Source organism: Melospiza melodia, unplaced genomic scaffold, assembly GCF_035770615.1.
Source record: "Melospiza melodia melodia isolate bMelMel2 unplaced genomic scaffold, bMelMel2.pri scaffold_338, whole genome shotgun sequence".
In the NCBI taxonomy this organism is placed as follows: Eukaryota; Metazoa; Chordata; class Aves; order Passeriformes; family Passerellidae; genus Melospiza; species Melospiza melodia.
The window spans coordinates 11-26,787 of NW_026948657.1; the positions used below are offsets into that span (position 1 = coordinate 11).

At 57.9% G+C, this 26,777-nt stretch overlaps 5 protein-coding genes across 11 annotated transcripts in view; 1 reads left to right on the forward strand and 4 right to left on the reverse strand.

Moving 5' to 3' along the window:
• Window positions 1-726: 726 nt before the first annotated feature.
• On the forward strand, window positions 727-5,439 carry LOC134434225 (spermatogenesis-associated serine-rich protein 2-like; the record flags this gene model as incomplete). Its single annotated transcript, XM_063182905.1, has 4 exons — window positions 727-836; window positions 1,746-1,848; window positions 2,921-3,216; window positions 5,398-5,439. Coding segments are annotated over 4 exons (551 nt in total), but the record flags the coding sequence as incomplete, so codon positions are not given.
• Window positions 5,440-6,304: 865 nt separating this feature from the next.
• Window positions 6,305-18,607, reverse strand: LOC134434224 (microspherule protein 1-like). 7 transcript variants are annotated; one of them, XR_010031827.1, is made up of 12 exons: window positions 18,546-18,607; window positions 17,677-17,785; window positions 16,871-17,009; window positions 15,129-15,204; window positions 14,856-14,884; window positions 14,456-14,548; window positions 13,799-13,881; window positions 11,868-11,955; window positions 10,620-10,747; window positions 8,176-8,269; window positions 7,792-7,845; window positions 6,305-7,534 (listed from the first exon to the last, which is right to left on the reverse strand). XR_010031827.1 is itself a non-coding variant. In XM_063182902.1 (11 exons), the coding sequence occupies exons 2-10, from the start codon at window positions 17,767-17,769 to the stop codon at window positions 8,183-8,185; spliced, it is 816 nt and encodes a 271-aa protein (XP_063038972.1). In that variant the 5' UTR covers window positions 17,770-17,785; window positions 18,546-18,607; the 3' UTR covers window positions 6,305-7,845; window positions 8,176-8,182. The 7 variants fall into 7 exon arrangements, 5 of the variants coding, with proteins under 5 accessions (XP_063038972.1, XP_063038971.1, XP_063038970.1 ...); XR_010031826.1 differs by lacking the exon at window positions 7,792-7,845 and adding an exon at window positions 7,947-8,009 and having other exon boundaries at window positions 6,305-7,791; window positions 8,152-8,269; XM_063182902.1 differs by having other exon boundaries at window positions 6,305-7,845.
• Window positions 17,811-21,564, reverse strand: LOC134434227 (microspherule protein 1-like; the record flags this gene model as incomplete). Its single annotated transcript, XM_063182908.1, has 4 exons — window positions 21,559-21,564; window positions 20,477-20,632; window positions 19,304-19,413; window positions 17,811-17,976 (listed from the first exon to the last, which is right to left on the reverse strand). Coding segments are annotated over exons 1-4 (438 nt in total), but the record flags the coding sequence as incomplete, so codon positions are not given.
• A 278-nt stretch (window positions 21,565-21,842) lies between these two features.
• On the reverse strand, window positions 21,843-24,043 carry LOC134434228 (microspherule protein 1-like). Its single transcript, XM_063182909.1, has 3 exons — window positions 23,950-24,043; window positions 23,219-23,327; window positions 21,843-22,205 (listed from the first exon to the last, which is right to left on the reverse strand). Exons 1-3 carry the CDS (start codon window positions 24,041-24,043, stop codon window positions 21,902-21,904), a joined length of 507 nt encoding a protein of 168 aa, XP_063038979.1. The 3' UTR covers window positions 21,843-21,901.
• A 441-nt stretch (window positions 24,044-24,484) lies between these two features.
• LOC134434229 (integrin alpha-7-like) overlaps window positions 24,485-26,777 on the reverse strand; it is a 36,605-nt gene continuing 34,312 nt past the window's right edge. Inside the window, 2 exon segments of the mRNA XM_063182910.1 lie at window positions 24,485-25,699; window positions 26,427-26,549. Of these exon segments, the coding sequence (XP_063038980.1) occupies window positions 25,514-25,699; window positions 26,427-26,549 (309 nt within the window). The 3' untranslated portion in view covers window positions 24,485-25,513.

Genomic DNA, 26,777 nt, shown 5'->3' on the forward strand with positions numbered 1-26,777 from the left:
CCTGTCCCTGCAGCAGCACCGGTTGGGATTCCCAGTCTTTTATTCCAAATTCCTGATGTTTATTCCCAAATTCCCAATGTTTATTTCCAAATTCCCAATGTTTTATCCCAAATTCCAGGTGTTTTATCCCCAAATTGCCAGTTTTTATCCCAAATTCCCAGGTTTTATCCCAGTTTTTACCCCATTTGTTCCCAGTGGATCCGCTGTCCCTGCAGCAGCACCGGTTGGGATTCCCAGTGTTTCATTCCAAATTCTGATGTTTATTCCCAAATTCCCAATGTTTTTATTCCAAATTCCCAGTGTTTTATCCCTGAATTCCCAGTTTTTATTCCCAGTTCCCCAATATTTGATCCCATTTTTCCCCATTTGTTCCCAGTGGAGCTGCTCTCCCTGCGGCAGCGCCGGGCTGGGGACTCCTGGTGTTCTATCCCAATTTCTGATGTTTTATCCCAAATTTCCAGGGTTTATTCCCCAATTCCCGGTGTTTATTCCCAATTCCAGGTGTTTTTGTCCCAAAATCCCAGTTTTTATCCTATTTCTCCCCATTTCTCCCAGTGGAGCTGCTGTCCCCTGCAGCAGCGCCGGGTTGGGATTCCTGGTGTTCTATCCCAAATTCCCGATGTTTTATCCCAAATTTCCGGGGTTTTTTCCCCAATTCCCAATGTTTTATCCCTGAATTCCCAGTTTTTATTCCCAATTCCCAATATTTTATCCCATTTCTCCCAGTGGAGCTGCTCTCCCTGCGGCAGCGCCGGGCCGAGGCGCTGCGGGAGCTGACGGAGGCGGCCCCGGGGATGTCGGAGGAGCAGCTGCAGGAGCTGAGGGCTGACATCAAGGTGAGCCCGCAATTCCAGCCCTAATCCCATAAAAATTCCAACCCCATCCCGTGGGAATTCCTGCTCCATTCCCATTGCAATTCCTGACCCAAATCCCATAAAATCCCCACCCCAATCCTGTGGAATTCAGTCTAAATCCCCACGGGAATTCTCACTCTGTCCTGTGGGGATTCCTGCCCCATTCCCATGGAATTCCCATTGTCCCCCATTCCCATGGAATTCCCATTTTCCCTGTCCCATTCCCAGTGGGAATTCCCATTTTCCCCCCATTCCCATGGAATTCCCATTGTTCCCGTTCCCCATGGAATTCCCATTGTTCCCATTCCCATGGAATTCCCCGTTTTCCCGTTCCCATGGAATTCCCATTGTTTCCCGTTCCCAGTGGGAATTCCCATTTTTCCCCATTCCCATGGAATTCCCATTTTCCCTGTCCCATTCCCAGTGGGAATTCCCATTGTTCCCCTGCCCATTCCATGGTATTCCCATTGTTCCCCGTTCCCATGGAATTCCATTGTTCCCCGTTCCCATGGAATTCCCATTTTCCCGTTCCCCATGGAATTCCATTTCCCCATTCCCATGGAATTCCCGTTTCCCCATTCCCATGGAATTCCCATTTTCCCCCATTCCCATGGAATTCCCATTGTTCCCCATTCCCACGGAATTCCCGTTTCCCCCGTTCCCATGGAATTCCCATTTTTCCCCATTCCCATGGAATTCCCGTTTCCCCGTTCCCATGGAATTCCCATTTTTCCCCCATTCCCATGGAATTACCGTTTTCCCGTTCCATGGAATTCCCATTTTCCCCATTCCCATGGAATTCCCATTCCCCATTCCCACGGAGTTCCCATTTTCCCCGTTCCCATGGAATTCCCGTTGTTCCCATTCCCATGGAATTCCCGTTTTCCCCAGCACTTTGTGAGCGAGCGCAAGTTCGATGAGGAGCTGGGCCGGGCCGGGCGCTTCGGCTGCGACCTCGAGGCCCTGAGGGGCAGCATCGGCGCCTTCGGGCAAGGTGGGTCTGCAGTCCCAGAACAGCTGGGGATTCCCAAAAAACCCCATGGGAAAAACCCTGGCAATGTCCCCGGCCTTCGGCAAGGTGGGGTTGCAATCCCAAAAAATCCCATGGAAAATCCTGCAAAAATCCCATGGAAAATCCTGCAAAAATCCATGGAAAATCCTGCAAAAATCCCATGGAAAATCCTGCTAAAATCCCATGGAAAATCCTGCAAAAATCCCATGGAAAATCCTGCTAAAATCCCATGGAAAATCCTACAAAAATCCTGGGAAAATCCTGCAAAAATCCTGGAAAACCCCTTGGGAATTTCTCCTGGTGCAGCCAGGGCAGGTCTGGGGTCTTTCCCACTTGGAGCCTGGCCCCATTCCCAGTGCTCCCAGTGCCATAAATCCCATTCCCAGTGTTCCCGTTCCCAGTGCTCCCCAGTGCCATTAACCACATTCCAGTGTTCCCATTCCCAGTATTCCATTCCCAGTGCTCCCAGTGCTCCCATTAACCCCATTCCCAGTGCTCCCAGTCCCATAAATCCCATTCCTGGTGTTCCCATTCCCAGTGTTCCCAGTGTTCCCAGTGCTCCCATTTAACCCCAATTCCCAGTGTTCCCAGTCCCATTAATCCCATTCCCATTCCCACTGATCCCAGTCCCCGTTAATCCCATTCCCATTAATCCCATTCCCATTCCCAGTGCCATTCCCATTAATCCAGTCCCATTTCTGGTATTCCCAGTCCCATTCCCAGTCCCATTCTCAGTGCTCCCAGTGTTCCCAGTCCCATTAATCCCAGTCCCATTCCCAGTGTTCCCAGTCCCATTCCAGTGTTCCCTGTCCCACTCCCAGTGTTCCCAGTGTTTCCAGTGTTCCCAGTCCCACTCCCAGTGCTCCCAGTCCCACTCCCAGTATTCCCAGTGTTCCCAGTCCCATTAATCCCATTCCCACTGATCCCAGTCCCCGTTAATCCCATTCCCGGTGTTCCCAGTCCCACTCCCAGTGCTCCCAGTCCCACTCCCAGTATTCCCAGTATTCCCAGTATTCCCAGTGTTCCCAGTATTCCCCAGTCCCTCTCTCTGCAGTTTCCCACCCCAGGCCCAGCTATTCCAGCCGCTCCCGCTGCAGCTCCAGCCCCGGATCCACAGCGGGATCAGCAACAACGGGATCAACAATGGGATCAACAATGGGATCAGCAACAACGGGATCAGCAACAATGGGATCAGCAATGGGATCAGCAATGGGATCAGCCCCAGGATCCCCCCCGGGATCCCCCCCGGGAGCCCCGGGATTCCCAACGGGATCAGGATCAGCCCCGGGATCGGGCCCCGGGATCCCCCCAGGGCGGCGCCGCCCCAATGGAGCCACCCCCGAGCCACAGGTGGGGATGGGGACTGTGGGATTTGGGATTGGGATCTGGGATTGGGATTTGGGATCTGGGATTTGGGATCTGGGATGGGGTTTGGGATTGGGAGTTCTGGGATTTTTGATGGGGGATCAGGAATGGGGGCAATGGGATCAGGATTGGGAGTGTTGGGATCCGAGTTCAGAGCCACCCCCCGAGCCCACAGGTGGGGATGGGACTGTGGGATTTGGGGATTGGGATTGGGATCTGGGATTTGGGATCTGGGATTTGGGATCTGGGATCTGGGATGGGGTTTGGGATTGGGAGTTCTGGATTTTTGATGGGGATCAAGATTGGGAATGTTGGGATCGGAGTTCAGAGCCACCCCCGAGCGCACAGGGTGGGGGCTGGGACTGTGCGGATTTGGGACTGGGATTGGATTTGGGATCTGGGATGGGGTTTGGGGTTTGGATTGGGAGTTCTGGGATTTTTGATGGGGATCAGGAATGGGGGCAATGGGATCAGGATTGGGGTTGGGATCAGAGTTCAGAGCCACCCCCGAGCCCACAGGTGGGGCTGGGACTGTGGGATTTGGGATTTGGATGGGGTTTGGGATTGGGAGTTCTGGGATTTTTGATGGGGATCAGGATTGGGAATGTTGGGATCAGGGTTCAGAGGCACCCCCGAGCCCACAGGTGGGCTGGACTGCGGGGTGGGAGCTGGGATTTGGGATTTGGGATTTGGGATCAGGGATCAGGATGGGATTTGGGATCGGGATCTGGGATCAGGGATCAGGATGGGATTTGGGATTGGGATCGAGGATCAGGATGGGATTTTGGATCTGGCATTTGGGATCATGATGGAGCTTGGGATCAGGATCAGGATGGGATTTGGGATCAGGATTTGGGATTGGGATCAGCATCAGATTTGGGATGGGGATGGGGTTTGGATCTGGGATGGGATCAGGATGGGGATGGGATTTGGAACAGGATCAGGATTGGATCAGGATCAGGGTGGGATTTGGGATAGGGATGGAGTTTGGGATTGGGAGTCTGGGATTTGGATCAGGATGGGATTGGGAAGAATGGGATCAGGGTTTGGGGTCAGGATCAGGATTGAGAGGAGGATCAGGACAGGGATCAGGATCGGGTTTGGGGTCAGGATCAGGTTTGGGGATCAGGACTGGAGGCACTGGGATTTGGGATCCAGCTTCTCCCCCCTTTTCTCTCCCACCCTTCCCAGATTTGGGAAATCAGGGTTTTTTCTCTGGGACTGGGATTTGGAATTTCAGCCCTTGGGCATTTCCAGAGTTGGGATTTGGGATCATTTCCAGGGTTTGGGATTTGGGGTTTGGGCATTTCCCAGGGTTTGGATCATTTCAGGATGTGGGATTATTTCCAGGGTTTGGGGATTTGGGGTCATTCCCAGGGTTTGGGATTTGGGATCATTTCCAGGGTTTGGGGTTTGGGATTTGGGATCATTCCCAGGGTTTGGGATTTGGGGTTTGGCTCATTGCAGGGTTTGGGGGTTTGGGATCATTTCCCAGGGTTTGGGATCATTTCCAGGGTTTGGGATTTGGGATCATTTCCAGGGTTTGGGGGTTTGGGCTCATTCCCAGGGTTTGGGGGTTTGGGCATTTCCAGGGTTTGGGGTTTGGGATCATTTCCCAGGTTTGGGATCATTCCCAGGGTTTGGGATTTGGGGCATTCCCAGGGTTTGGGGTTTGGGATCATTTCCCAGGGTTTGGGGTCATTTCCAGGGTTTGGGATTTGGGCATTCCCAGGGTTTGGGGTTTGGGATCATTTCCAGGGTTTGGGGTTTGGGATCATTCCCAGGGTTTGGGGTTTGGGCTCATTTCCCCTTTTCCCGCAGCCGCCCCAGCGGAGCCGGAACCCCCCGGGAGCAGCCGGAGCCCGCCCGGAGCCCCCACGCGCCCCCCGGGGACCCCCAAAAACCCCAAAAACCCCGAGAACCCCAAATCTCCTGAGTACCCCAAAAATCCCAAAACCACCAAATCCCCCGAGAACCCCAAATCCCCCAAAAAACCCAGAGAACCCCAAAACCCCTGACAACCCCAAAAACCCCCAAATCCCCAGAGAATCCCAAAGCCCCAGGGGACCCCCAAAAACCCCGAAAACCCCAAATCCCCCAAATGCCCCAAAGCCCCAGGGGACCCCAAAAACCCCGAAAACCCCAAATCCCCCAAATGCCCCAAAGCCCGCGCGGAGCCGCCCGGGGCCCCCGCAGGAGCCGCCCTGAGGGGGCCAATGCCTGAAACACCCAAAATTGGGGAATGGGGATTTGGGGTCCCATCCTGGGAACGTTTACAGATCCCACTGTGCCATTCCCCCCTTTTTTCCCCTTTTTTCCCCCCTTTTTTCCCCCCTTTTTTCCCCTTTTTTTCCCCCTTTTTTCCCCTTTTTTTCCCCCTTTTTTCCCATTTTTTTCCCCCTTTTTTCCCATTTTTTTCCCTTTTTTCCCCTCTTTTTCCCCACTGGGATTTTTGGGGTTTCCTTTTGTCCCAATCCCCAAATTTTTCCCCCCAAAAAATTCCCTATTTTTCCCCCCAAAAAATTCCCAAAATCCCAACCCGACCTCGCGCAGGCAGCGAATGGGGAAAAATTTGGGATTTTGTGGGGAAAAATTTGGGATTTTGGGGGGCAAATTTGGGATTTTGAGGGGGAAAAAATTGGGATTTTGGGGGGAAAATTTTGGGATTTTGGGGTCTCCCAACACCTGGGATGTCCCTCTGGAATTTGGGGTGTTCCCTGTAGGATTTTGGGAGGGGGTCCCTGCATTCCTGACCCCCGAAATTTGGGAATTTTCCCATTGGAATTTGGGATTTCCCTTTGGAATTTCCCTTTGGGATTTCCCTTTGGGATTCAGGATTTCCATTTGGGATTTTCCCCCCTGAATTTGGGATTTCCCCCCTAAAATTTGGGATTTTTCCCTTTGGGATTTGGGATTTTCCCCCCCAATATTTGGGATTTTTCTCTTTGGGAATTTCAGATTTCCCTCTGGAATTTCCCTTTGGGATTTGGGATTTCTCCCTTTGGAATTTGGGATTTTTTGGGATTTCCCTTTGGATTTGTGCAGTCCCCCCTGCCCCCATCACACTCCACCATTTTTGGGTTTTCTCTGGAATTTATTTCAGGAATTTCCTCCCCACACCCCAATCCCAGCCCCAAATTTTTGGGATTTTTTTGGGAATTTTGGGAGATTCCCCAATTTCCCCCCCTTTTTTTTTTTTTCCCATTTTTTCCCAAGTTTGGGGATTTTTTTTGTTTCCTTTTTTTCTTTTTTTTTTTTTTTGGGAATTTTTCCCTTCAATGAACAAAACTTGAGAACAAATCCAGTAAAAACTTTGGAGCTTTAAAATTCGGGAATTTTGGTTTTGGGGAAGGGACCAAAATTTGGGATTTGGGGGGGAAATTTTGGGGCAATTCCCAGGAAATTCAGCCCAGCCCAAACTGGGAGCACTGGGAGGGTCCCAGTCCCAAACTGGGAGCACTGGGACAATCCCAGTCCCAAACTGGGTGCACTGGGAGGGTCCCAGTTCCAAACTGGGAGCACTGGGAGGGTCCCAGTCCCATACTGGGAGCACTGGGATGATCCCAATCTCAAACTGGTGTCACTGGGACAGTTCTAGTCCCATACTGGGATGGTCCCAGTCCCATACTGGGAGCACTGGTGGCACTGAGAGGGTCCCAGTTCCAAACTGGGAGCACTGGGAGGTCACTGGGATGATCCCAGTCGCAAACTGGGACAATCCCAGTCCCATACTGATTTATACTGGTGTTACTGGGACACTCCCAGTCCTAAACTTGGACACTCCCAGTGCCGTACTGGTCTGTACTGGTGTCACTGGGACCATCCCAGTCTCGTCCCAGTCCCAAACTGGTCCGTACTGGTGCCACACTGGTGTCACTGGGACACTCCCAGTCCCATCCCAGTCCCAAACTGGTCTGTACTGGTCTGTACTGGTGTCCCTGGTGTCACTGGGACCATCCCAGTCCCAAATTGGTGTTACTGGGAGGTCACTGGGATGATCCCAGTCCCATACTGGTGTCCCCGGTGTCACTGGGACACTCCCAGTCCCGTCCCAGTCCCAAACTGGTCTGTACTGGTGCCACACTGGTGTCCCTGGTGTTACTGGGACACTCCCAGTCCCAAACTGGTGTCAGTGGGACCATCCCAGTCCCGTACTGGTCCGTACTGGTGCCACACTGGTGTCCCCGGTGTCACTGGGACACTCCCAGTCCTGTCCCAGTCCCAAACTGGTCTGTACTGGTGCCACACTGGTGTCACTGGTGTCACTGGGACCATCCCAGTCCCAAACTGGTGTTACTGGGAGGTCACTGGGATGATCCCAGTCCCATACTGGTGTCCCCGGTGTCACTGGGACCATCCCAGTCCCGTCCCAGTCCCAAACTGGTCTGTACTGGTGCCATACTGGTGTTACTGGGACCATCCCAGTCCCAAACTGGTCTGTACTGGTGCCATACTGGTGTTACTGGGACCATCCCAGTCCCAAACTGGTCTGTACTGGTCTGTACTGGTGTCCCTGGTGTCACTGGGACGATCCCAGTCCCATACTGGTGTTACTGGGAGGTCACTGGGATGATCCCAGTCCCGTACTGGTCCGTACTGGTCCGTACTGGTGTCACTGGGACCATCCCAGTCCCATACTGGTGTTACTGGGACCATCCCAGTCCCATACTGGTGTCACTGGGACCATCCCAGTCCCATACTGGTGTTACTGGGAGGTCACTGGGACGATCCCAGTCCCGTACTGGTGTTACTGGGAGGTCACTGGGACGATCCCAGTCCCGTACTGGTGTCCCCGGTGTCAGTGGGACCATCCCAGTCCCATACTGGTGTTACTGGGAGGTCACTGGGATGATCCCAGTCCCGTACTGGTCTGTACTGGTGTCCCTGGTGTCACTGGGACGATCCCAGTCCCGTACTGGTCCGTACTGGTCCGTACTGGTCCGTACTGGTGTCACTGGTGGCCGAGGCGCGCGGCCTCGCTGCGGATCAGCGCGATCAGCTCCTGATTGATCAGGAACACGAACCGGAGACTGGCGATCTGCGGGGGAGGGGCGGTGAGACCCCCCCCAAAATCACTGAGACCCCCCCCTAAAATCACTGAGACCCCAAAATCCCACAGACCCCTCCCCAAAATCCCACAGACCCCAAAAAACCCAGACCCCTCCCCAAAATCCCTGAGACCCCAAAATCCCTGAGACCCCTCCCCAAAAACCCAGAGACCCCAAAAAATCCCACAGACCCCTCCCCAAAAATCACTGAGACCCCTCCCCAAAATCACTGAGACCCCAAAATCCCACAGACCCCTCCCCAAAATCCACAGACCCCTCCCCAAAATCCCTGAGACCCAAAATCCCACAGACCCCCAAAAAACCCCAGGACCCTCAAAATCCCAGAGAGCCCTCAATCCCCCCAGGACCCCTCCCCAAAATCACCCCAAATCCAGGAATCCACAGAGACCCCTCCCCAAAATCCCATAGACCCCCAAAATCCCACAGACCTCTCCCCAAAATCCCTGAGACCCCCAAAATTCCAGAGACCCCTCCCCAAAATCCCTGAGACCCCAGAAAACCCAGAGACCCCAAAAAACCCAGAGACCCCTCCCCAAAAACCCAGAGACCCCTCCCCAAATCCTGGGACCTCCAAAACCTTGCAGGACCCCCCAAATCCCCCCTGGACCCCCTAAAATCCCTCCAGGACCCCCAAAAACCCAGAGCCCCCTCCCCAAATCCTGGGACCCCTCCCCAAAATCACCCCATAATCTGGGAATCCTCCAGAGACCCCTCCCCAAAATCCTGGGACCTCCAAAACTCCTCAGAACCCCTCAAATCCCCCCTGGACCCCCCTAAAATCCCCCCAAACCCTTCCAGGACCCCCCAAATTCCCTCCAGGACCCCCCAAACCCTTCCAGGACCCCCCAAATTCCCTCCAGGACCCCCCAAATTCCTCCCCAAATGCCCCTTAGGACCCCCAAATCCTCCCTGGACCCCCTAAAATCCCCCTAAATCCCTCCAGGAGCCCCCAAATCCCCCTTAGGACCCCCTAAAATCCCTCCAGGACCACCTGAAATCTCCCCCAAACTGCCCCAAAATCCCCCTCAAACCCCTCCAGGACCCCCCAAATCCCTCCAGGACCCCCCAAATTCCCTCCAGGACCCCCTAAAGTCCCCCCAAAACCCCCCAGGACTCCTCAAGGATCCCCCAAATCCTCCCCAGGGCCCCAGAAATCTCCCCCAAACTGCCCCCAAACCCCCCAAAATCCCTCTCAAACCCCTCCAGGACCCCCCAAATCCCTCCAGGACCCCCCAAATTCCCTCCAGGACCCCCCAAAATCCCCTCAGGACCCCCAATTTCACCTCAACCACAGAATTGTTGCTGAGTTTCCATTTGCTGCCCCCCAGCACGGGGCAGCCGTCGATGAAGATCAACCCCAAACCCCCCAAACCCTTCTGGGACCCCCCAAATCCCCCCCAGGACCCCCCCAATTCCCTCCAGGACCCCCCAAATTCCCTCCAGGACCCCCTAAAGTCCCCCCAAAACCCCCCAGGACTCCTCAAGGATCCCCCAAATCCTCCCCAGGGCCCCAGAAATCTCCCCCAAACTGCCCCCAAACCCCCCAAAATCCCTCTCAAACCCCTCCAGGACCCCCCAAATCCCTCCAGGACCCCCCAAAATCCCCTCAGGACCCCCCAAAATCCCCTCAGGACCCCCCAATTTCACCTCAACCACAGAATTGTTGCTGAGTTTCCATTTGCTGCCCCCCAGCACGGGGCGCCCGTCGATGAAGATCGACCCCAAACCCCCCAAATTCCCCCAAATCCCCCCCAGGACCCCCCAAATCCCCTCAGGACCCCCCAAAATCCCCTCAGGACCCCCAATTTCACCTCAACCACGGAGTTGTTGCTGAGTTTCCATTTGCTGCCCCCCAGCACGGGGCGGCCGTCGATGAAGATCGACCCCAAACCCCCCAAATGCCCCCAGATCCCCCCAGGACCCCCCAAATTCCCTCCAGGACCCCCCAAAATCCCCTCAGGACCCCCAATTTCACCTCAACCACAGAATTGTTGCTGAGTTTCCATTTGCTGCCCCCCAGCACGGGGGCGCCCGTCGATGAAGATCGACCCCAAACCCCCCCAAACCCTTCTGGGACCCCCCAAATTCCCCCCAGGACCCCCCAAATTCCCTCCAGGACCCCCTAAAGTCCCCCCAAAACCCCCCAGGACTCCTCAAGGATCCCCCAAATCCTCCCCAGGGCCCCAGAAATCTCCCCCAAACTGCCCCCAAACCCCCCAAAATCCCCCTCAAACCCCTCCAGGACCCCCCAAATCCCTCCAGGACCCCCCAAATCTCTCCAGGACCCCCCAAAATCCCCTCAGGACCCCCCAATTTCACCTCAACCACAGAATTGTTGCTGAGTTTCCATTTGCTGCCCCCCAGCACGGGGCGGCCGTCGATGAAGATCGGCCGCCGGCCCTCGTTGGCGATGAAGAATTCCCCGTTGTTCTTCAGCTTGATCACCCCTGGAAAAAGGGGAAAATTCGGGAATTTCGGGAATTTTGGGGCATTTCCGGGAATTCCCAATCATTCCAAAGGGTTCCCGACCACCCCTGAGGGGTTTTGGGGGGGTTTTGAGGGGGCTAAATGGTGGGGAAAGGGTTGGTGGAGAAATGGAGATTTGATGCCTCAAAAAATCGCCCCAAAAATCCTTCAGGAAACCCCAAAATATCCCCAAATTGTATGGGGGACCTCAAAACCCACCCAAAAAAACCCCCAAAACTCCCTGAGGGACCCCAAAATGCCCAAAAAAACCCAAAATACCCAAAAAAACCCCAAATTCCCCTCAGATCACCCTTCAGATGGGGATCCTTTCAAAAACCCCAAAAACGTCACAAAAACCACCCAGAAACCCCCAAAAATCCCTGGAGAATCCTCCCAAAAAAACCCAAAACCCCCTGGGAGGCCCCAAAATACCCAAAAAATCCCAAAACCCCCTGAGATCCATCCAAAACCCCATAAAAAAACCCCAAATCCTCCCCCCAAAAAAATCCTAAATCTCCCCCCAGGATCCCTTCAAAAACCCCATAAAAAGCTCCCAAAAATCCCAAAAACCACCCAGAAACCCCCAAAAATCCCTGGATATTCATCCTAAAATATCCCCAAATGCACGGGGGACCCCAAAAACCTCCCCAGACCCCCAAAAGGACCCCAAAACCCCAAAAATAAACCCAAAAAAACCCCAAATCCCCCCCCAGATCACCCTGGGACCCCTCCATAAACCTCAGCAACTCCTCACAAAAACCCCATAAAACCCCCAGAAAAACCCCAAAAACTGCACAAATTCCACTTGAAGAGCCCCCCAAAAAACCCAAAAACCCCAAAAATAAACCCAAAACCCCAAAAATAAACCCAAAACCCCAAAAAATCCCCTGCTAAAAAAACCTCAAATCCCCCCCAAGATCCCTCCAAAACCCTCAGCAACTCCCCCCAAAAACCCCATAAAAACCCCAACAAAACCCCCCCAAAAAACCCAAAAACCCCCCCAAAATCCCAGTGAGGACCCCCTAAAACCCCTGGGGGACCCCAAAAACCCCCAAACCCACCCAAAAAACCCCAAACCCACCCAAAAATCCCCAAACCCACCCTGCTTGCGGGAGATTTTCCAGGCTGGGCCCTCCAGAGCCAGGTCCACGTCGATCTGGTTGTCCTTGGTGGCTCTGCCCAGGGTGATCTGGGGGGATTTGGGGTTTTTTGGGGATTTTTGGGGGGATTTTGGGTTTTTTTTTGGGGTTTTGGGTTTATTTGGGGGGTTTTGGGTTTTTTTGGGGGGTTCTTCAAGTGGAATTTGTGGAGTTTTTGGGGTTTTTCTGGGGGTTTTAGGGGGGTTTTGCTTTGGAGGGGTCCCGGGGTGATCTGGGGGGATTTGGGGGTCCCAGGTGAGGTTTTGGGGTACTTGGGGGCGTTTTTTGGGGTTTAGAAATATTGCTGGGTATTTTGGGGGGTGTTTTTGGGGTGGCTTTGGGTATTTTGGGGATGTTTCAGGGGTATTGTGAGGTATTTAAAGGTGGTTTTTGGGGGTTTGGGGGATGTTTTTGGGGGTATTTTTGGTGGTTTTGGGGGATGTTTTTGGGGTGTTTTGGGGGTGTTTTTGGGGTGTCTTTGAGCTGGTTTTGGGGTTTTTATGGGGTGTTTTTGGGGCATTTTAGGGGGATGTTTTTGGGGTGGTTTTGGGGATGGTTTTGGGGGTGTTTTTGGGGTATTTGGGGATTTTTTTGGGTTTTGGGGTATTTTGGGGATGTTTTTGGGGTGTTTATGGGGGGGGTTTGGGGTATTTTTGGGATATTTTTTGGGTGTTTTTGGGGTGTTTATGGGGTGGTTTTGAGGATGTTTTTGGAGTGTCTTTGGGATGGTTTTGGGGTATTTTTGGGGTATTTGGGGATGTTTTTTGGGTTTTAGGGGTATTTTTTGGGATGTTTTTGGGTGTTTATGGGGTGGTTTTGGGGATGGCTTTGGGGGTGTTTTGGTGGAGGGGTTTTAGGGTGTTTTGGGGGTTTTTGGGGGATGTTTTTGGGGTGTTTTGGGCGTATTTTTGAGGTGTTTATGGGGTGGTTTTGGGGATGTTTTGTGGGGGGGTTTTAGGGTGTTTTTGGGGTGTTTTTGGGGTGTCTTTGAGCTGGTTTTGGGGTTTTTATGGGGTGTTTTTGGGGCATTTTAGGGGGATGTTTTTGGGGTGGTTTTGGGATGGTTTTGGGGGTGTTTTTGGGTATTTGGGGATTTTTTTTTGGGTTTTGGGGTATTTTGGGGATGTTTTTGGGGTGTTTATGGGGGGGGTTTGGGGTATTTTTGGGATATTTTTTGGGTGTTTTTGGGGTGTTTATGGGGTGGTTTTGAGGATGTTTTTGGAGTGTCTTTGGGATGGTTTTGGGGTATTTTTGGTGGTTTTGGGGGATGTTTTTGGGGTTTTTGGGGTATTTTGGGGATGTTTTTGGGGGTGTTTATGGGGTGGTTTTGGGGATGGCTTTGGGGGTGTTTTGGTGGAGGGGTTTTAGGGTGTTTTGGGGGTTTTTGGGGGATGTTTTTGGGGTGTTTTGGGCGTATTTTTGAGGTGTTTATGGGGTGGTTTTGGGGATGTTTTGTGGGGGGGTTTTAGGGTGTTTTTGGGGGTGTTTTTGGGTGTCTTTGAGCTGGTTTTGGGGTTTTTATGGGGTGTTTTTGGGGTATTTTTGGGGGATGTTTTCGGGGTGGTTTTGGGTGTTTTTTGGGTTGTCTTTGGATGGTTTTGGGGTGTTTTTGGGGATGGTTTTGGGGATGTTTTTGGAGTGTCTTTGGGATGGTTTTGGGATGTTTTTTTGGGGTATTTTGGGATGTTTTTGGGTGTTTTGGGGTATTTTTGGGGTGTCTTTGGGATGGTTTTGGGGTGGTTTTTGGGGTGTTTATGGGGTGGTTTTGGGGATGTTTTGGGGATGTTTTTGGAGTGTCTTTGGGATGGTTTTGGGGTGTTTTTTGGGGTATTTTGGGGATGTTTTTGGGGTGTTTATGGGGATGTTTTTGGGGATGTTTTGGGGTTCTCTCACCTCGCGGGAGCGCATCAGGTACCGAACCATCCGGCCCCGCAGCACGGCCAGAGTCTGACTGTCGAAATCCGGGGAGCTCATCCCTGGGACAGACGGACCGTGAGGGGACAGACAGACAGCCAGGGGACAACGGGGACAATGGGGACAAATCCAGGGAGCTCATCCCTGGGACAGACGGACAGAGGGACCGTGAGCGGACAGACAGACAGCCAGGGGACAACGGGGACAAATCCGGGGAACTCATCCCTGGGGACAGATGGATGGACAGGGAGCTGGACACAGGGATGGACAGACGGACACGGGGATGGACATGTGGATGGACACACAGCCAGACCCAAGGATCAACAGACGGACCCAGGGATGGACAGACACAAGGACGGACAGATGGACCCGGGGATTGACACAGGAATGGACACGCGGACCCAGGGATGGACAGACAGACGGACGGACCAGGGATGGACGCAGGGATGGACAGACGGACAGACGGACGGACCAGGGATGGACAGACGGACAGACGGACGGACCAGGGATGGACGCAGGGATGGACAGACGGACAGACGGACGGACCAGGGATGGACGCAGGGATGGACAGACGGACAGACGGACGGACCAGGGATGGACGCAGGGATGGACAGACGGACGGACGGCCGCGCCCACCTGTGATGGAGTCCACCAGCACCTGCCAGCGGTGCAGCTCCTGCTCCAGCTGCCGGATCTCGCGCTTCTGGCGCCGGTCAGCAACCGTCAGCTCTGACGGACGGACAGACAGACAGAGAGACAGACAGGGTCAACAACGGTCAGCTCTGACGGACAGACAGACAGACAGACAGGGTCAACAACGGTCAGCTCTGACAGACAGACAGACAGAGAGACAGAGAGACAGACAGGGTCAGCAACGGTCAGCTCTGACGGACAGACAGACAGACAGAGAGACAGGGTCAGCAACGGTCAGCTCTGACGGACAGACAGACAGACAGAGAGACAGGGTCAGCAACGGTCAGCTCTGACGGACAGACAGACAGACAGACAGACAGACAGAAGTTCCCGGCGCTCTCACCGTGCTCCAGGACCTCGTCCCGCACGTCCCTGTGGGAGGGTGAGAGGTGACCCAGAGACCCCAAAAACCCCAAACACCCAAATCCCCAAAACCCCCTCAGACACCCCCAAATCCCCCCAAACTTCCCCAAATCCCCCCAAAATTCTCCCCAGACCCCTCTAGGTCCCCCCAGATGCCCCAAATTCCCCCCAATGCCCCCCAAAATCCCCCCCAGGACCCCTCAAATTTCCCCAAATTTTCCCCAGGACCCCCCAGATCCCCCCAAATCCCCACCTGAGTTTGCCATCGTCCAGCAGCTCCTCAGCGTCGGAGAAATTCAGCACCTGATCCCCCTTGGGCAGGGGCTGCACTGTGGGGCCAGGGGGGTCAGAACCCCAAAAACACCAAAATACCCCCAAAAATATCCCCAAAAACCCCAAATCCCCCTCGGGCAGGGGCTGCACTGCGGGGCCAGGGGGGTCAGAACCCCAAAATCCCACCTGGGACCCCCCTCGGGACCCCCAAATTCACCCTAAAACCCTTCCAGGACCCCTCAAATCCCCCTGAGACCCCCCCAGACCTCCCCAAATCCCCCCTGGGACCCCCCAAATCCTCCCAGGACCCCCGAATTCCCCCCCAGAGCCCCCCAAAGCCCCCTCCCCACCTGGCCAGGTGCCACTGACACAGGAGCTGCTGCACTTTGGGGGTCCCTGAACCATCCAGGACCCCTCAAAACCCCTCCAGGATCCCCCCAAATCCCCCCTGGACCCCCCAAATTCCCCCAATCCCCTCCAGGATCCCCCAAAACCCTTCCAGGACCCCCCAAATTACCCCCAAATCCCCCCGAAGCCCCCCTGAAGCCCCCTGCCCACCTGTCTGGTCCTGCAGCAGCTGCCACTGACCCAGGAGCTGCTGCACTTTGGGGGGCTCTGAACCTTCCAGGACCCCCCAAAACCCCCCTGGGACCCCCCCAAATCCCCTGAAAACCACCCTGGGACCCCCTAAATCACCCCTAAATCCCCCCAGGACCCCCCAAATTGCCCCCAGGAGACTCTGAAGCCCCCTCCCCACCTGTCTGGTCCTGCAGCAGCTGCCACTGACCCAGGAGCTGCTGCACTTTGGGGGGCTCTGAACCTTCCAGGACCCCCCAAAACCCCCCCAAAACTCCCCTGGGACCCCCCAAATTCCCCCTGGGACCCTCAAATTCTCCCCAAATCCCTCTGGGACCCCCCAAATCCCCCCAGGACCCCCGAAGCCCCCTGCCCACCTGTCTGGTCCTGCAGCAGGTGGTACTGACCCAGGAGCTGCTGCACTTTGGGGGGCTCTGAACCTTCCAGGACCCCCCAAAACCCCCCTGGGACCCCCCAAATCCCCTGAAAACCACCCTGGGACCCCCTAAATCACCCCTAAATCCCCCCAGGACCCCCCAAATTGCCCCCAGGAGACTCTGAAGCCCCCTCCCCACCTGTCTGGTCCTGCAGCAGTTGCCACTGACCCAGGAGCTGCTGCACTTTGGGGGGCTCTGAACCTTCCAGGACCCCCCAAAACCCCCCCAAAACTCCCCTGGGACCCCCCAAATTCCCCCTGGGACCCTCAAATTCTCCCCAAATCCCTCTGGGACCCCCCAAATCCCCCCAGGACCCCCGAAGCCCCCTGCCCACCTGTTTGGTCCTGCAGCAGGTGGTACTGACCCAGGAGCTGCTGCACTTTGGGGGGCTCTGAACCTTCCAGGACCCCCCAAATCCCCCCTGGGACCCCCCAAATTCCCTGAAAACCACCCTGGGACCCCCTAAATCACCCCCAAATCCCTCTGGGAGCCCCCCAAGACCCCCGAAGCCCCCTGCCCACCTGTTTGGTCCTGCAGCAGCTGCCACTGACCCAGGAGCTGCTGCACTTTGGGGGTCTCTGAACCTTCCAGGACCCCCCAAATCCCCCCTGGGACCCCCCAAATCCCCCCTGGGACCCCCTAAATCACCCCTAAATCCCCCCAGGACCCCCCAAATTGCCCCCAGGACCCCCCCAAGCCCCCTGCCCACCTGTCTGGTCCTGCAGCAGGTGGTACTGGCGCAGGAGCTGCCAGTGCAGCTGCAGGGCCTTGGGGGTCCTGGCAGGGTAAAACACGGCCGGGTGGCGCTGCAGCAGCTCCTGGAAGGTGTCCAGCGAGGGCACCGGGCTCTGGGGACAGGTGGGGACAGCTGGGGACACCAGGGGACACCAAGGGACACGGGGACAGGGTGAGGGGACATGGGGATAGGGCATGGGACAGGTCCTGGCAGGGTAAAACACGGCGTGCCACAGGTCCTGGAAGGTGTCCAGGGACAGGACAGGGCTCTGGGGACACTTGGGGACACCAGGGGACACCAGGGGGACACCGAGGGACACAAGGACAGGGCAGGGGACATGGGGACACAGCAAGGGACATGGGGCATGGCAGGGGACAGGTCCTGGCAGGGTAAAACACAGTGTGTGGCAGCTCCTGGAAGGTGTCCAGGGATGGCACCGGGTTCTGGGGACATTTGGGGACACTAGGTGGCACTGACCGATGGCACTCGTGTCAGCAGCAGCGCTGGGACTGACATTAGGTGACATTTGGGGACATTAGGGGACACTGACCAATGGCACTTGGGTGAGCAGCAGGGGGATGAGTGACACTGGGTGACGTCAGGCGACATGAGGTGACACTAGGGGACACTGCCCGATGCCACTCGGGTCAGGAGGATGATGTTAGGTGACACTAAAGAACATTAAGGGACATGAGGTGGCACTGACCGATGGCACGCGGGTCAGGGGGGTGACATGAGGTGACATTTGGTGGCATTAGGTGGCACTAGGTGGCACTGACCGATGGCACGCGGGTCAGCAGCTGCTCCTCGGCCTTGCTGAACAGCACCTTGCTCTGGATGGCGGCCACGGCCTCGGGGTGCAGCTGGCGCATGGCCTGGCACGAGAGCCTGGGGACATCATTGGGGACATTGGGGACATTGGGGACATCGGGGACACCCCTAGGACACACCAACCCTCGGGGTGCAGCTGGCGCATGGCCTGGCACGACAGCCTGGGGACATCATTGGGGACATTGGGGACACCCCTGTGACACCCTAATCCCTCGGGGTGCAGCTGGCGCATGGCCTGGCACGAGAGCCTGGAGACATCATTGGGGACATTGGGGACACCCCTCAGGGACAGTCCCATGGCCTGGCACGAGAGCCTGGGGACATTGGGGACATTGGGGACACCCCTGGGACACACCAACCCTCGGGGTGCAGCTGGCACATGGCCTGGCACGACAGCCTGGGGACATTGGGGACATTGGGGACACCCCTGTGACACCCCTAAGAGACAGTCCCATGGCCTGGCACGAGAGCCTGGGGACATTGGGGACATTGGGGACACCCCTGTGACACCCTAATCCCTCGGGGTGCAGCTGGCGCATGGCCTGGCATGACAGCCTGGGGACAGTGGGGACATTGGGGACACCCCTCAGGGACAGTCCCATGGCCTGGCACGACAGCCTGGGGACATCATTGGGGACATTGGGGACATCGGGGACACCCCTAGGACACACCAACCCTCGGGGTGCAGCTGGCGCGTGGCCTGGCACGACAGCCTGGGGACAGTGGGGACAGTGGGGACATTGGGGACACTGGGGACACCTCTGGGACTGTCCCCAAATCCCTGGGACCCCCCCAGGACCCCCCAAATGTCCCTCACTTGCAGATGACGGGGTCGTAGAGCAGCGAGTGCCAGCGCTCCTGGGTGTCCCATGGGTGTCCCATGGGTGTCACACAGGTGTCCCATGGGTGTCACCTGCGTCCCCTTGGGTCCCCTCAAATCCCACGACACCCCCACACCTGTGGGACCCCCGCAGGACCCCTAAAGACCCCCCAGGATCCCCCAAAGACCCTCGAGGACCCCCCAGATGTCCCTCACTTGCAGATGACGGAGTCATACAGCAGCGAGTGCCAGCGCTCCTGGGTGTCCCATGGGTGTCCCATGGGTGTCCCATGGGTGTCACCTGTGCCCCCTTGAGTCCCCCCCAAATGCCACAACCCCCCCACACCTGTGGGACCCCCCAAAGACCCCCCAGGACCCCGAAATGTCCCTCACTTGCAGATGACGGGGTCATAGAGCAGCGAGTGCCAGCGCTCCTGGGTGTCCCATGGGTGTCCCATTGGTGCCACACAAATGTCACCTGTGTCCTCTGAATCCCACAACCCCCCCCACACGTGTGGGACTCCCCCAGGACCCCCCAAAGACTCTCGAGGACCCCCCAGGACCCCCCAAATTGTCCCCACTTGCAGATAACGGGGTCGTAGAGCAGCGAGTGCCAGCGCTCCTGGGTGTCCCCCTGCTGTCACCTGTGTCCCCCTGAATCCCACGACCCCCCACACCTGTGAGACCCCTGGGACCCCCCCGGGACCCCCTAAAGACCCTCGAGGACCCCCCAGGACCCCCCAAATGTCCCTCACTTGCAGATGACGGGGTCGTAGAGCAGCGAGTACCAGCGCTCCTGGATCTCGCGCAGGGTGAAGCGGCAGCTGAACTTCACCCCCAGGTGCACCGAGGTCAGGTCGTTGGTCTGGGGGGGCAAAAGAACCCCAAAAATCAACAGGGGAGGGGTCCTGGGGGTGCTGGGGTCACCCCCAAATCCTGCAGGTCAGGGGGACACCCCAAAGTCCCCAGGTGGGTCTGACCTGCACCATAAAGAACCATTGTGACCGTTCTGGGTTTCCCCCAAAAAATCCCCCAAATTCCCCAATCAAGGGGGGGTTCTCCCAGGTTTGTGGGGGTTCCTCAGGTGGGTGAGGGTCCCCCAATTGAGGAGGGGGTCCCCCAAGTCCCTCCAGATGAGGAGAGACCCCCCAAAACCTCCCCAAAGCCCTCCAGGTGTGACCTCACCTGCAGCACAAAAAGCCATCAGGTCCTAAGCGATCATTCCAGAGATTCCACCCCAAAATCCCCCAAATGCCCCCAATAAAAGGGGTTCACCAGGTGTGTGGGGGTCCCCCAATTGAGGAGGGGGTCCCCCAAGTCCCACCAGGTGAGGAGAGACCCCCAAAACCTCCCCAAAGTCCCCCAGGTGTGCCCTCACCTGCACCACAGGTCCTGTGTGATCGTTCAGAGATTCCCCCCAAAAATCCTCAAAATCCCCCAATCAAGGGGGGGGGAGTCCCTCAATTGAGGGGGGGGTCCCGCAGGTGGGTGGGGGTCCCCCAAGTCCCTCCAGATGAGGAGAGACCCCCCAAAACCTCCCCAAATTCACCAGGTGTGCCCTCACCTGCACCATAAGAAGCCGTTGGGCCCTAAGTGACCATTCTGGGGGTGCCCCCCAAAAATCCCCCAAATCCCCCAAAAAGGCGGATTTTCCCCGGGGTTTGGGGGTTCCCCCAATTGAGGGGGGGTCCCGCAGGTGGCTGGGGGTCCCCCAAGTCCCTTCAGGTGAGAAGAAGTCTCCAAAAACCCCCAGGTGTGTCCTCACCTGCACCACAGCTCCTAAGCGACCGTTCCAGAGATTTCCCCCCAAAAATCCCCCAAATGCCCCAATCGAGGCGGATTTTCCCCGGGGTCTAGGGGTTCCCCCGGGTGTGTGAGGGTCCCCCCAGTTGAGGAGGGGTCTCCCCAGCCCCCCGGGCGTGTCCCACCTGCAGCACAGCGTTGATGAGCAGCAGATCATCCGCGGGTTTCCACCTGCCCAGGTCGCGGGGGGCGGGGCTGGGTTTGCTCTTCTTGAGCCGCTTGGGCAGCGCCGGGGGGGGGCCGGGCCCGGGGGGGGGCGGGGGGGGCACGGCCCGGGACACCTGGGGGGGCACAGGGGGGTGGTGACACCTGGGTGACACCTGAGGGGTCCCAGGTGGCACCTGAGTGTCCCCAGGATGTCCCTGAGTGAGTGGGGGGGCAGAAGCTGGAACACCTGGGGGGCACCTGAGGGGTCCTGGGGGCACCTGAGGGGTCACAAGTGACACCTGAGGGGGTCCCAGGTGGCACCTGAAGGGTCCCAAGTGGCACCTGGGGGGTCCCCAGTGTCCCCAAGATGTCCCTGACTGAGTGGGGAGGGTCTTTAAAAGGTGGGAGGGGGCACGGCCCGGGACACCTGGGGGGGGACAGGGGGGTGGTGACACCGGGGGGACACCTGGGGTGACATCTGGGGTGACATCTGAGTGTGCCTAGTGTCCCCAAGATGTCCCTGAGGGAGTGGGGGGGGCACAAGCTGGGACACCGGGGGGGCACCTGAGGGGTCCTGGGGGCACCTGAGGGGTCCCAGGTGGCACCTGAGTGACACCTGGGGGGTCCCCAGTGTCCCCAAGATGTCCCCAAGTGAGTGGGGGGGCACAAGCTGGGACACCTGGGGGGCACCTGAAGGGTCCCAAGTGACACCTGAGTGACACCTGGGGGGGACACTGGGGACATTTGGGGAGCACAGGGGGGTGGGTAACACCTGGGGGGTCCTGGGGGGTCCCAGATGGCACCTGAGGGGTCCCCAGTGTCCCCAGGATGTCCCTGACTGACATTGGGGGGGGCGGTCCCAATTTCCCCTTTTTCCTTTTCTTTCCACAAATCCCCCAAATCCCCCCTTTTCCCTCCAAATCCCAAATTCCCACATTTTCCCCAACTCCCCCCTTTTCCCCCCAAATTTCCTCCTTCCACCCCCCCCCCAAATTCCTCCCTTTCTTCCCCAAACCCCCAAATTCCCATTTTTTCCCCGATTCCCCCTTCTTCCCCAAACCCCCATATTGCCATTTTCCCCCCAAACCCCATAATCCCAAATTCCCCCCAAATTCCCATTTTTCCCAGTTTCTCCCACCTTTTTCCTCTCGCCCGGGGGGGGCTCGGCGGCCGCCCCTCCCCCCCCCGCCGGCCCCGCGGCCCCCCCGGGTCTGGGGGGGGGCTCAGGGCCCCCCTTGGCCCGCGAGGACTTGGCCAGGCTGGACTCGACCAGCTCGTCGTCGAACTTGCGACGCTTGATGAACCTGGAAAACAAACTGGGAGTGACTGGGAGGGACTGGGAGGGACTGGGAACCACTGGGAGGGACTGGGAGCCACTGGGAGGGAGCTGGGATTGACTGCAGTTAACTGGGATGGACTGGAGTTAACTGGGATGGACTGGAGTTAACTGGGATGGACTGGGGGGCTTGGCCAGGCTGGACTCGACCAGCTCGTCGTCGAACTTGCGACGCTTGATGAACCTGGAAAACAAACTGGGATGGACTGGGAGCCACTGGGAGGGACTGGGAACCACTGGGAGGGAGCTGGGAGGGACTGGGAACCACTGGGAGGGAGCTGGGATGGACTGGAGTTAACTGGGATGGACTCGCGGGCTTGGCCAGGCTGGACTCGACCAGCTCGTCGTCGAACTTGCGACACTTGATGAACCTGGAAAACAAACTGGGATGGACTGGGAGCCACTGGGAGGGACTGGGAACCACTGGGAGTGAGCTGGGATTGACTGGAGTTAACTGGAGTTAACTGGGATGGACTGCAGTTAACTGGGATGGACTGGAGTTAACTGGGATGGACTGGAGTTAACTGGGATGGACTGGGGGGGCTTGGCCAGGCTGGACTCGACCAGCTCGTCGTCGAACTTGCGACGCTTGATGAACTTAAAAACCAAACTGGGATTGACTGGGAGCCACTGGGAGGGACTGGGACCCAGTGGGAGGGAGCTGGGATTGACTGGAGTTAACTGGGATGGACTGGGAGGGAGCTTGGATTAACTGGGATGGACTGGGGGGCTTGGCCAGGCTGGACTCAACCAGCTCGTCATCGAACTTGCGATGCTTGATGAACCCAAAAACCAAACTGGGATTAACTGGGAGCCACTGGGAGGGACTGGGAGCCACTGGGAGAGCAGCACGGGGCACTGGGATTGACTGGGGTTAACTGGGATGGACTGGGGGGCCTGGCCAGGCTGGACTCGTCAGCTCATTGTTGAATTTCCGATGCTTGATGAGCCTGGAACGGACTGGGAGTGACTGGGACAGACTGGGACGGACTGGGTGGAGCACGGGGTCCTCCTGGAGTGTCCCCAAGTGTCCCCAAACCCCCCAGCCTCCTCTCATGTCTCTCCTATGTCCCCCGTGTCCCCTCCCTGTGTCCCCTCCTTGTGTCTCCACCTACTCTCTGTCCCCTCCCTGTGTCCCCAGTGACCCCTGGGTGTCCCCAGTGTCCCCATTGTCCCTTACCTGGAGGAGCTGCGCCATTTGGGGACAGTCCCTGTCCCTGTGTCCCTTCCCTGTGTCCCCTGGTGTCCCCAAGGTGTCCCCAATGTCCCCTGGGTGTCCCTTACCTGGAGGAGCTGCGCCGTTTGGGGACAGTCCCTGCCCTGTGTCCCCTGGCTGTCCCCTAACTGTCCCTGGTGTCCCCAATGTCCCCTGGGTGTCCCTTACCTGGAGGAGCTGCGCCGTTTGGGGACAGTCCCCACGGGGGTGGCCGGGCCCCGCTTGGGCCCCGCCAGGGACTCCTCGTCCTCGGAGCGGCTGGTGGCCATGGTGGCATCTGGGGACAAAAAAATGTCACCTCAGTGTCACCCCAGGACTGTGACACAGCCTGGGGACAATGGGGACACAGGGCAGGGGGACATGGAGGGGACACTGGTGGCCATGGTGGCAGCTGGGGACACAGAAATGTCACCCCAGTGTCACCTCAGGGGTCACACCACACTTGGGGAGGGGGTTGGGGACAATGGGGACACAGGGGAGGAGACAGGGAGGGGACAAAGGACCCTCAGTGTCACCTCCTGGGTGCCACCACACCCTGGGGGACACTGAGGGACGCTTGGGGACACTGGGGACAGCAGAGCGGACATGAGGAGGGACTGGGAACAAGATGGGGACACTGAGGTGACACGGGTGGTCTGGGGACACTGAGGGAACACGAAGAGGGCGCGGGGCCCTCACGGCGCCCCCAGCCCCAACTCCGGGCCTGACGCGGGCGCGATTCCGACCCCCCCGCCCCGACCGCCACCATCGCTGTCCCCAAGGCCCCCCCGGTGTCCCCAAGCCCTTCCCGGTGTCCCCATGGTCCCCCCGGTGTCCCCAAATCCCTCCCGGTGTCCCCATGGTCCCCCCGGTGTCCCCAAATCCCCTCCCGGTGTCCCCAAGGCCTCCCCCGGCCTCACCAGCCCCAGCAGCTCCCGGCCGCCATGGCGGCGCCACTTCCGGCCCGCGCCGGAAGCAGAATGACGTCACTGGCTCAGCAGCGGGCGCCGCCATGTTGGAGGTTCCGCTGAAGCCTCAGAGTGCGGCGCCATCTTGAGTGGGGGTAAGGCCGCACTTCAGGCGCTGCAGGCGTCATTGCCGGGTTGTGGCGGGTCCGGAACGGCCGGGACGGAGCCGTGGGGTGGGAGCGTGTCCGGCTAGTGCGGGAGACACGTCCTGGCCTGACGGAGAAGAGGCCACTCCCATCACGGCGGCCGCCACATCAAACATGGCGGCCTCAATCCATCATGGCGGCCTCCACGACCCTAATGGCGGCCGCCGCATCAATCAGGGAGGCCCCAATCCATCATGGCGGCTGCTACACCCATCATGGCGGCCACCACAACCGTCATGGCGGCCTCAATCCATCATGGCGGTCGGCACGCCCATCATGGCGGCCACCACACCCATAATGGCGGCAGTCCCTGGACACTGAAGCATCACTCGGGGTCAGTGTGGGGTCAGCGCATTTTATTGGGGACAAAAAGTGACCCATGGAGACAAAGTGACCCCTGGGGCCAAACTGACCCCTGGGGCCGTGGCTCTGTCCGGCCACTGCCCGTCCTGGGGGCTCCAGGACATGGTGGGGCCTCCTGGGGCCTTCCCAGGGCACAGCCAGCGACCGTCCCGGTCCTGTGTCCGTGTCCCCTGTCCGGTGTCCCTTATCCCATGTCCTGAGTCCACCCTGTGTCCACCCCAGATGTCCCTCATGTGGGTCCAGGTGTCTGCAGCCCATCCCTGTCCTATGTCCATCCCACGTCCATCTGTCCAGCTGTGTCTGTCCCCGTGTCCATCTGTCCATGTCCCCTGTCCATCCCTGTGTCCATTTGTCCATGCTGTGCTCATGCCATGTCCATCCCCATGTCCATCTGTCTATCCATATCCATCTGTGCTGTGTCCATGTGTCTGTGCCGTGTCCATCTGTCTGTCGGTGTTGGTCGGGCGGGTCCTGGCGCAGTGCTGTCCCCATCCCTGTCCCTCCCATGTCCGTCTGTCCAGCTGTGTCTATCCCCGTGTCCACACCGTGTCCATCTGTCCATCCGTGCCGTGTCTGTCTGTCCAGCTGTCTCTATCTGTCCATGCCGTGTCCATCCCCGTGTCTGTGCTGTGTCCATCTGTCCACCTGTGCCGTGTCCGTCTGTCCAGCTGTGTCCATCTGTCCATCCATGCTGTGTCCATCCGTCCCATGTCTGTCTGTCCGTGATGTGTCCATCTGTCCACCTGCGCCGTGTCCGTCTGTCCGGCCGTGTCTGTCTATCCGGCCACGCCCGTCCCTCCAGCCGTGCCCATCTGTCCATCCGCGCCGTGTCCGTCTGTCCGTGGGTGTCCGTCTGTCCATCCGCGCCGCGTCCGTCTGTCCACGCCACGTCCATCAGGCGGGTCCGGGCGTGGCGCTGTCGCCGTCCCTGTCCGTGGGTCCCTCCCATGTCCATCCCGTGTCCATCCCTGTGTCCGTGCTGCGTCCGTCTGTCCATGCCATGTCCGTCAGGCGGGTCCGGGCGCGGCGCCGTCGCCGTCCCTGTCCGTGGGTCCGGCCGCCCACTGTGGCCGCAGGATGGTTCCGGTGTGGCCCTCGCGGGCCTGGGGCCGCTGCTCCCGCGGGATGCGCACGGCCCGGAACCGCGGCACGGCCGGGGGCGGGGCTGCTGCCGCCCGCCGGAAAAAACCCAGCTGGGGAGACAGGGCACGGGGATGTCGCGACATGGCACCGGGCACAGTGACGTATCGCGACATGGCAACGGGCAGTGGGATATATCGCGACATGGCACCGGGCACAGTGACGTATCGTGACACGGCACCAGGCAGTGGGATATATCGCGACATGGCACCGGGCAGAGTGAGATATATCATGATATGGCACGGGACACAGTGACATATCGCGATATGGCACCAGACAGAGTGATATATCGTGATATGGCACTGGACAGAGTGAGATATCACGATATGGCACTGGACAGAGTGAAATATCGCAATACGGCACCAGACAGAGTGATATATTGTGATATGGCACTGGACAGAGTGAGATATCACGATATGGCACTGGACAGAGTGATATTTTGCGATATGGCATCAGACTGAGTGATACATCATGATATGGCACTGGACACAGTGAGATATCGCGATACGGCACCAGGCAGTGTGGGGTATATCTTGACACGGCACCAGAGAGCATGGGATATGATGATATGGTACCAGAGAGCACAGGATATATCACGATATGGCGCTGGACAGAATGGGATATCGCGATACGGCACAAGACAGCAAGGTGTGTATCGCAATACGCCACCTTGCATCACGCTGTATCGCGATATGCCGCGCTCTGTGGAGCCATATCGCGACATACGACGCTGTATCGTGCCCTATCGTGCCATATCGCGATAGCAGGGGGGTGCCTCACCTTCCAGAGCCCCAGCACGAGCAGCGCCAGCAGCAGCAGCCCCAGCAGCACCGCCAGCGGCAGCACCCACCAGGGCACGGCGGCCACGGCCACGCCCGGGTCCAGGTGCAGGGACACCGACATCTGCGGGGTCACAGGGGTCACAGGGGTCACACGGGGGTCACAGGGGTCACACTGGGGTCACACAGGGGTCAGTGGGGACATCAGGGGACATTGGTGGGGGGGTCTCTGAGGGGATCATGGGGAGGTTCTGGGGGTGTCCCCAGGGGGGTCTGGGGGTCTTGGGTGTCTCCATGGATGTCACCAGGTGTCCCCAGGAGTGTTCATAGGGATGTCCCCAGTGGTGTCCCT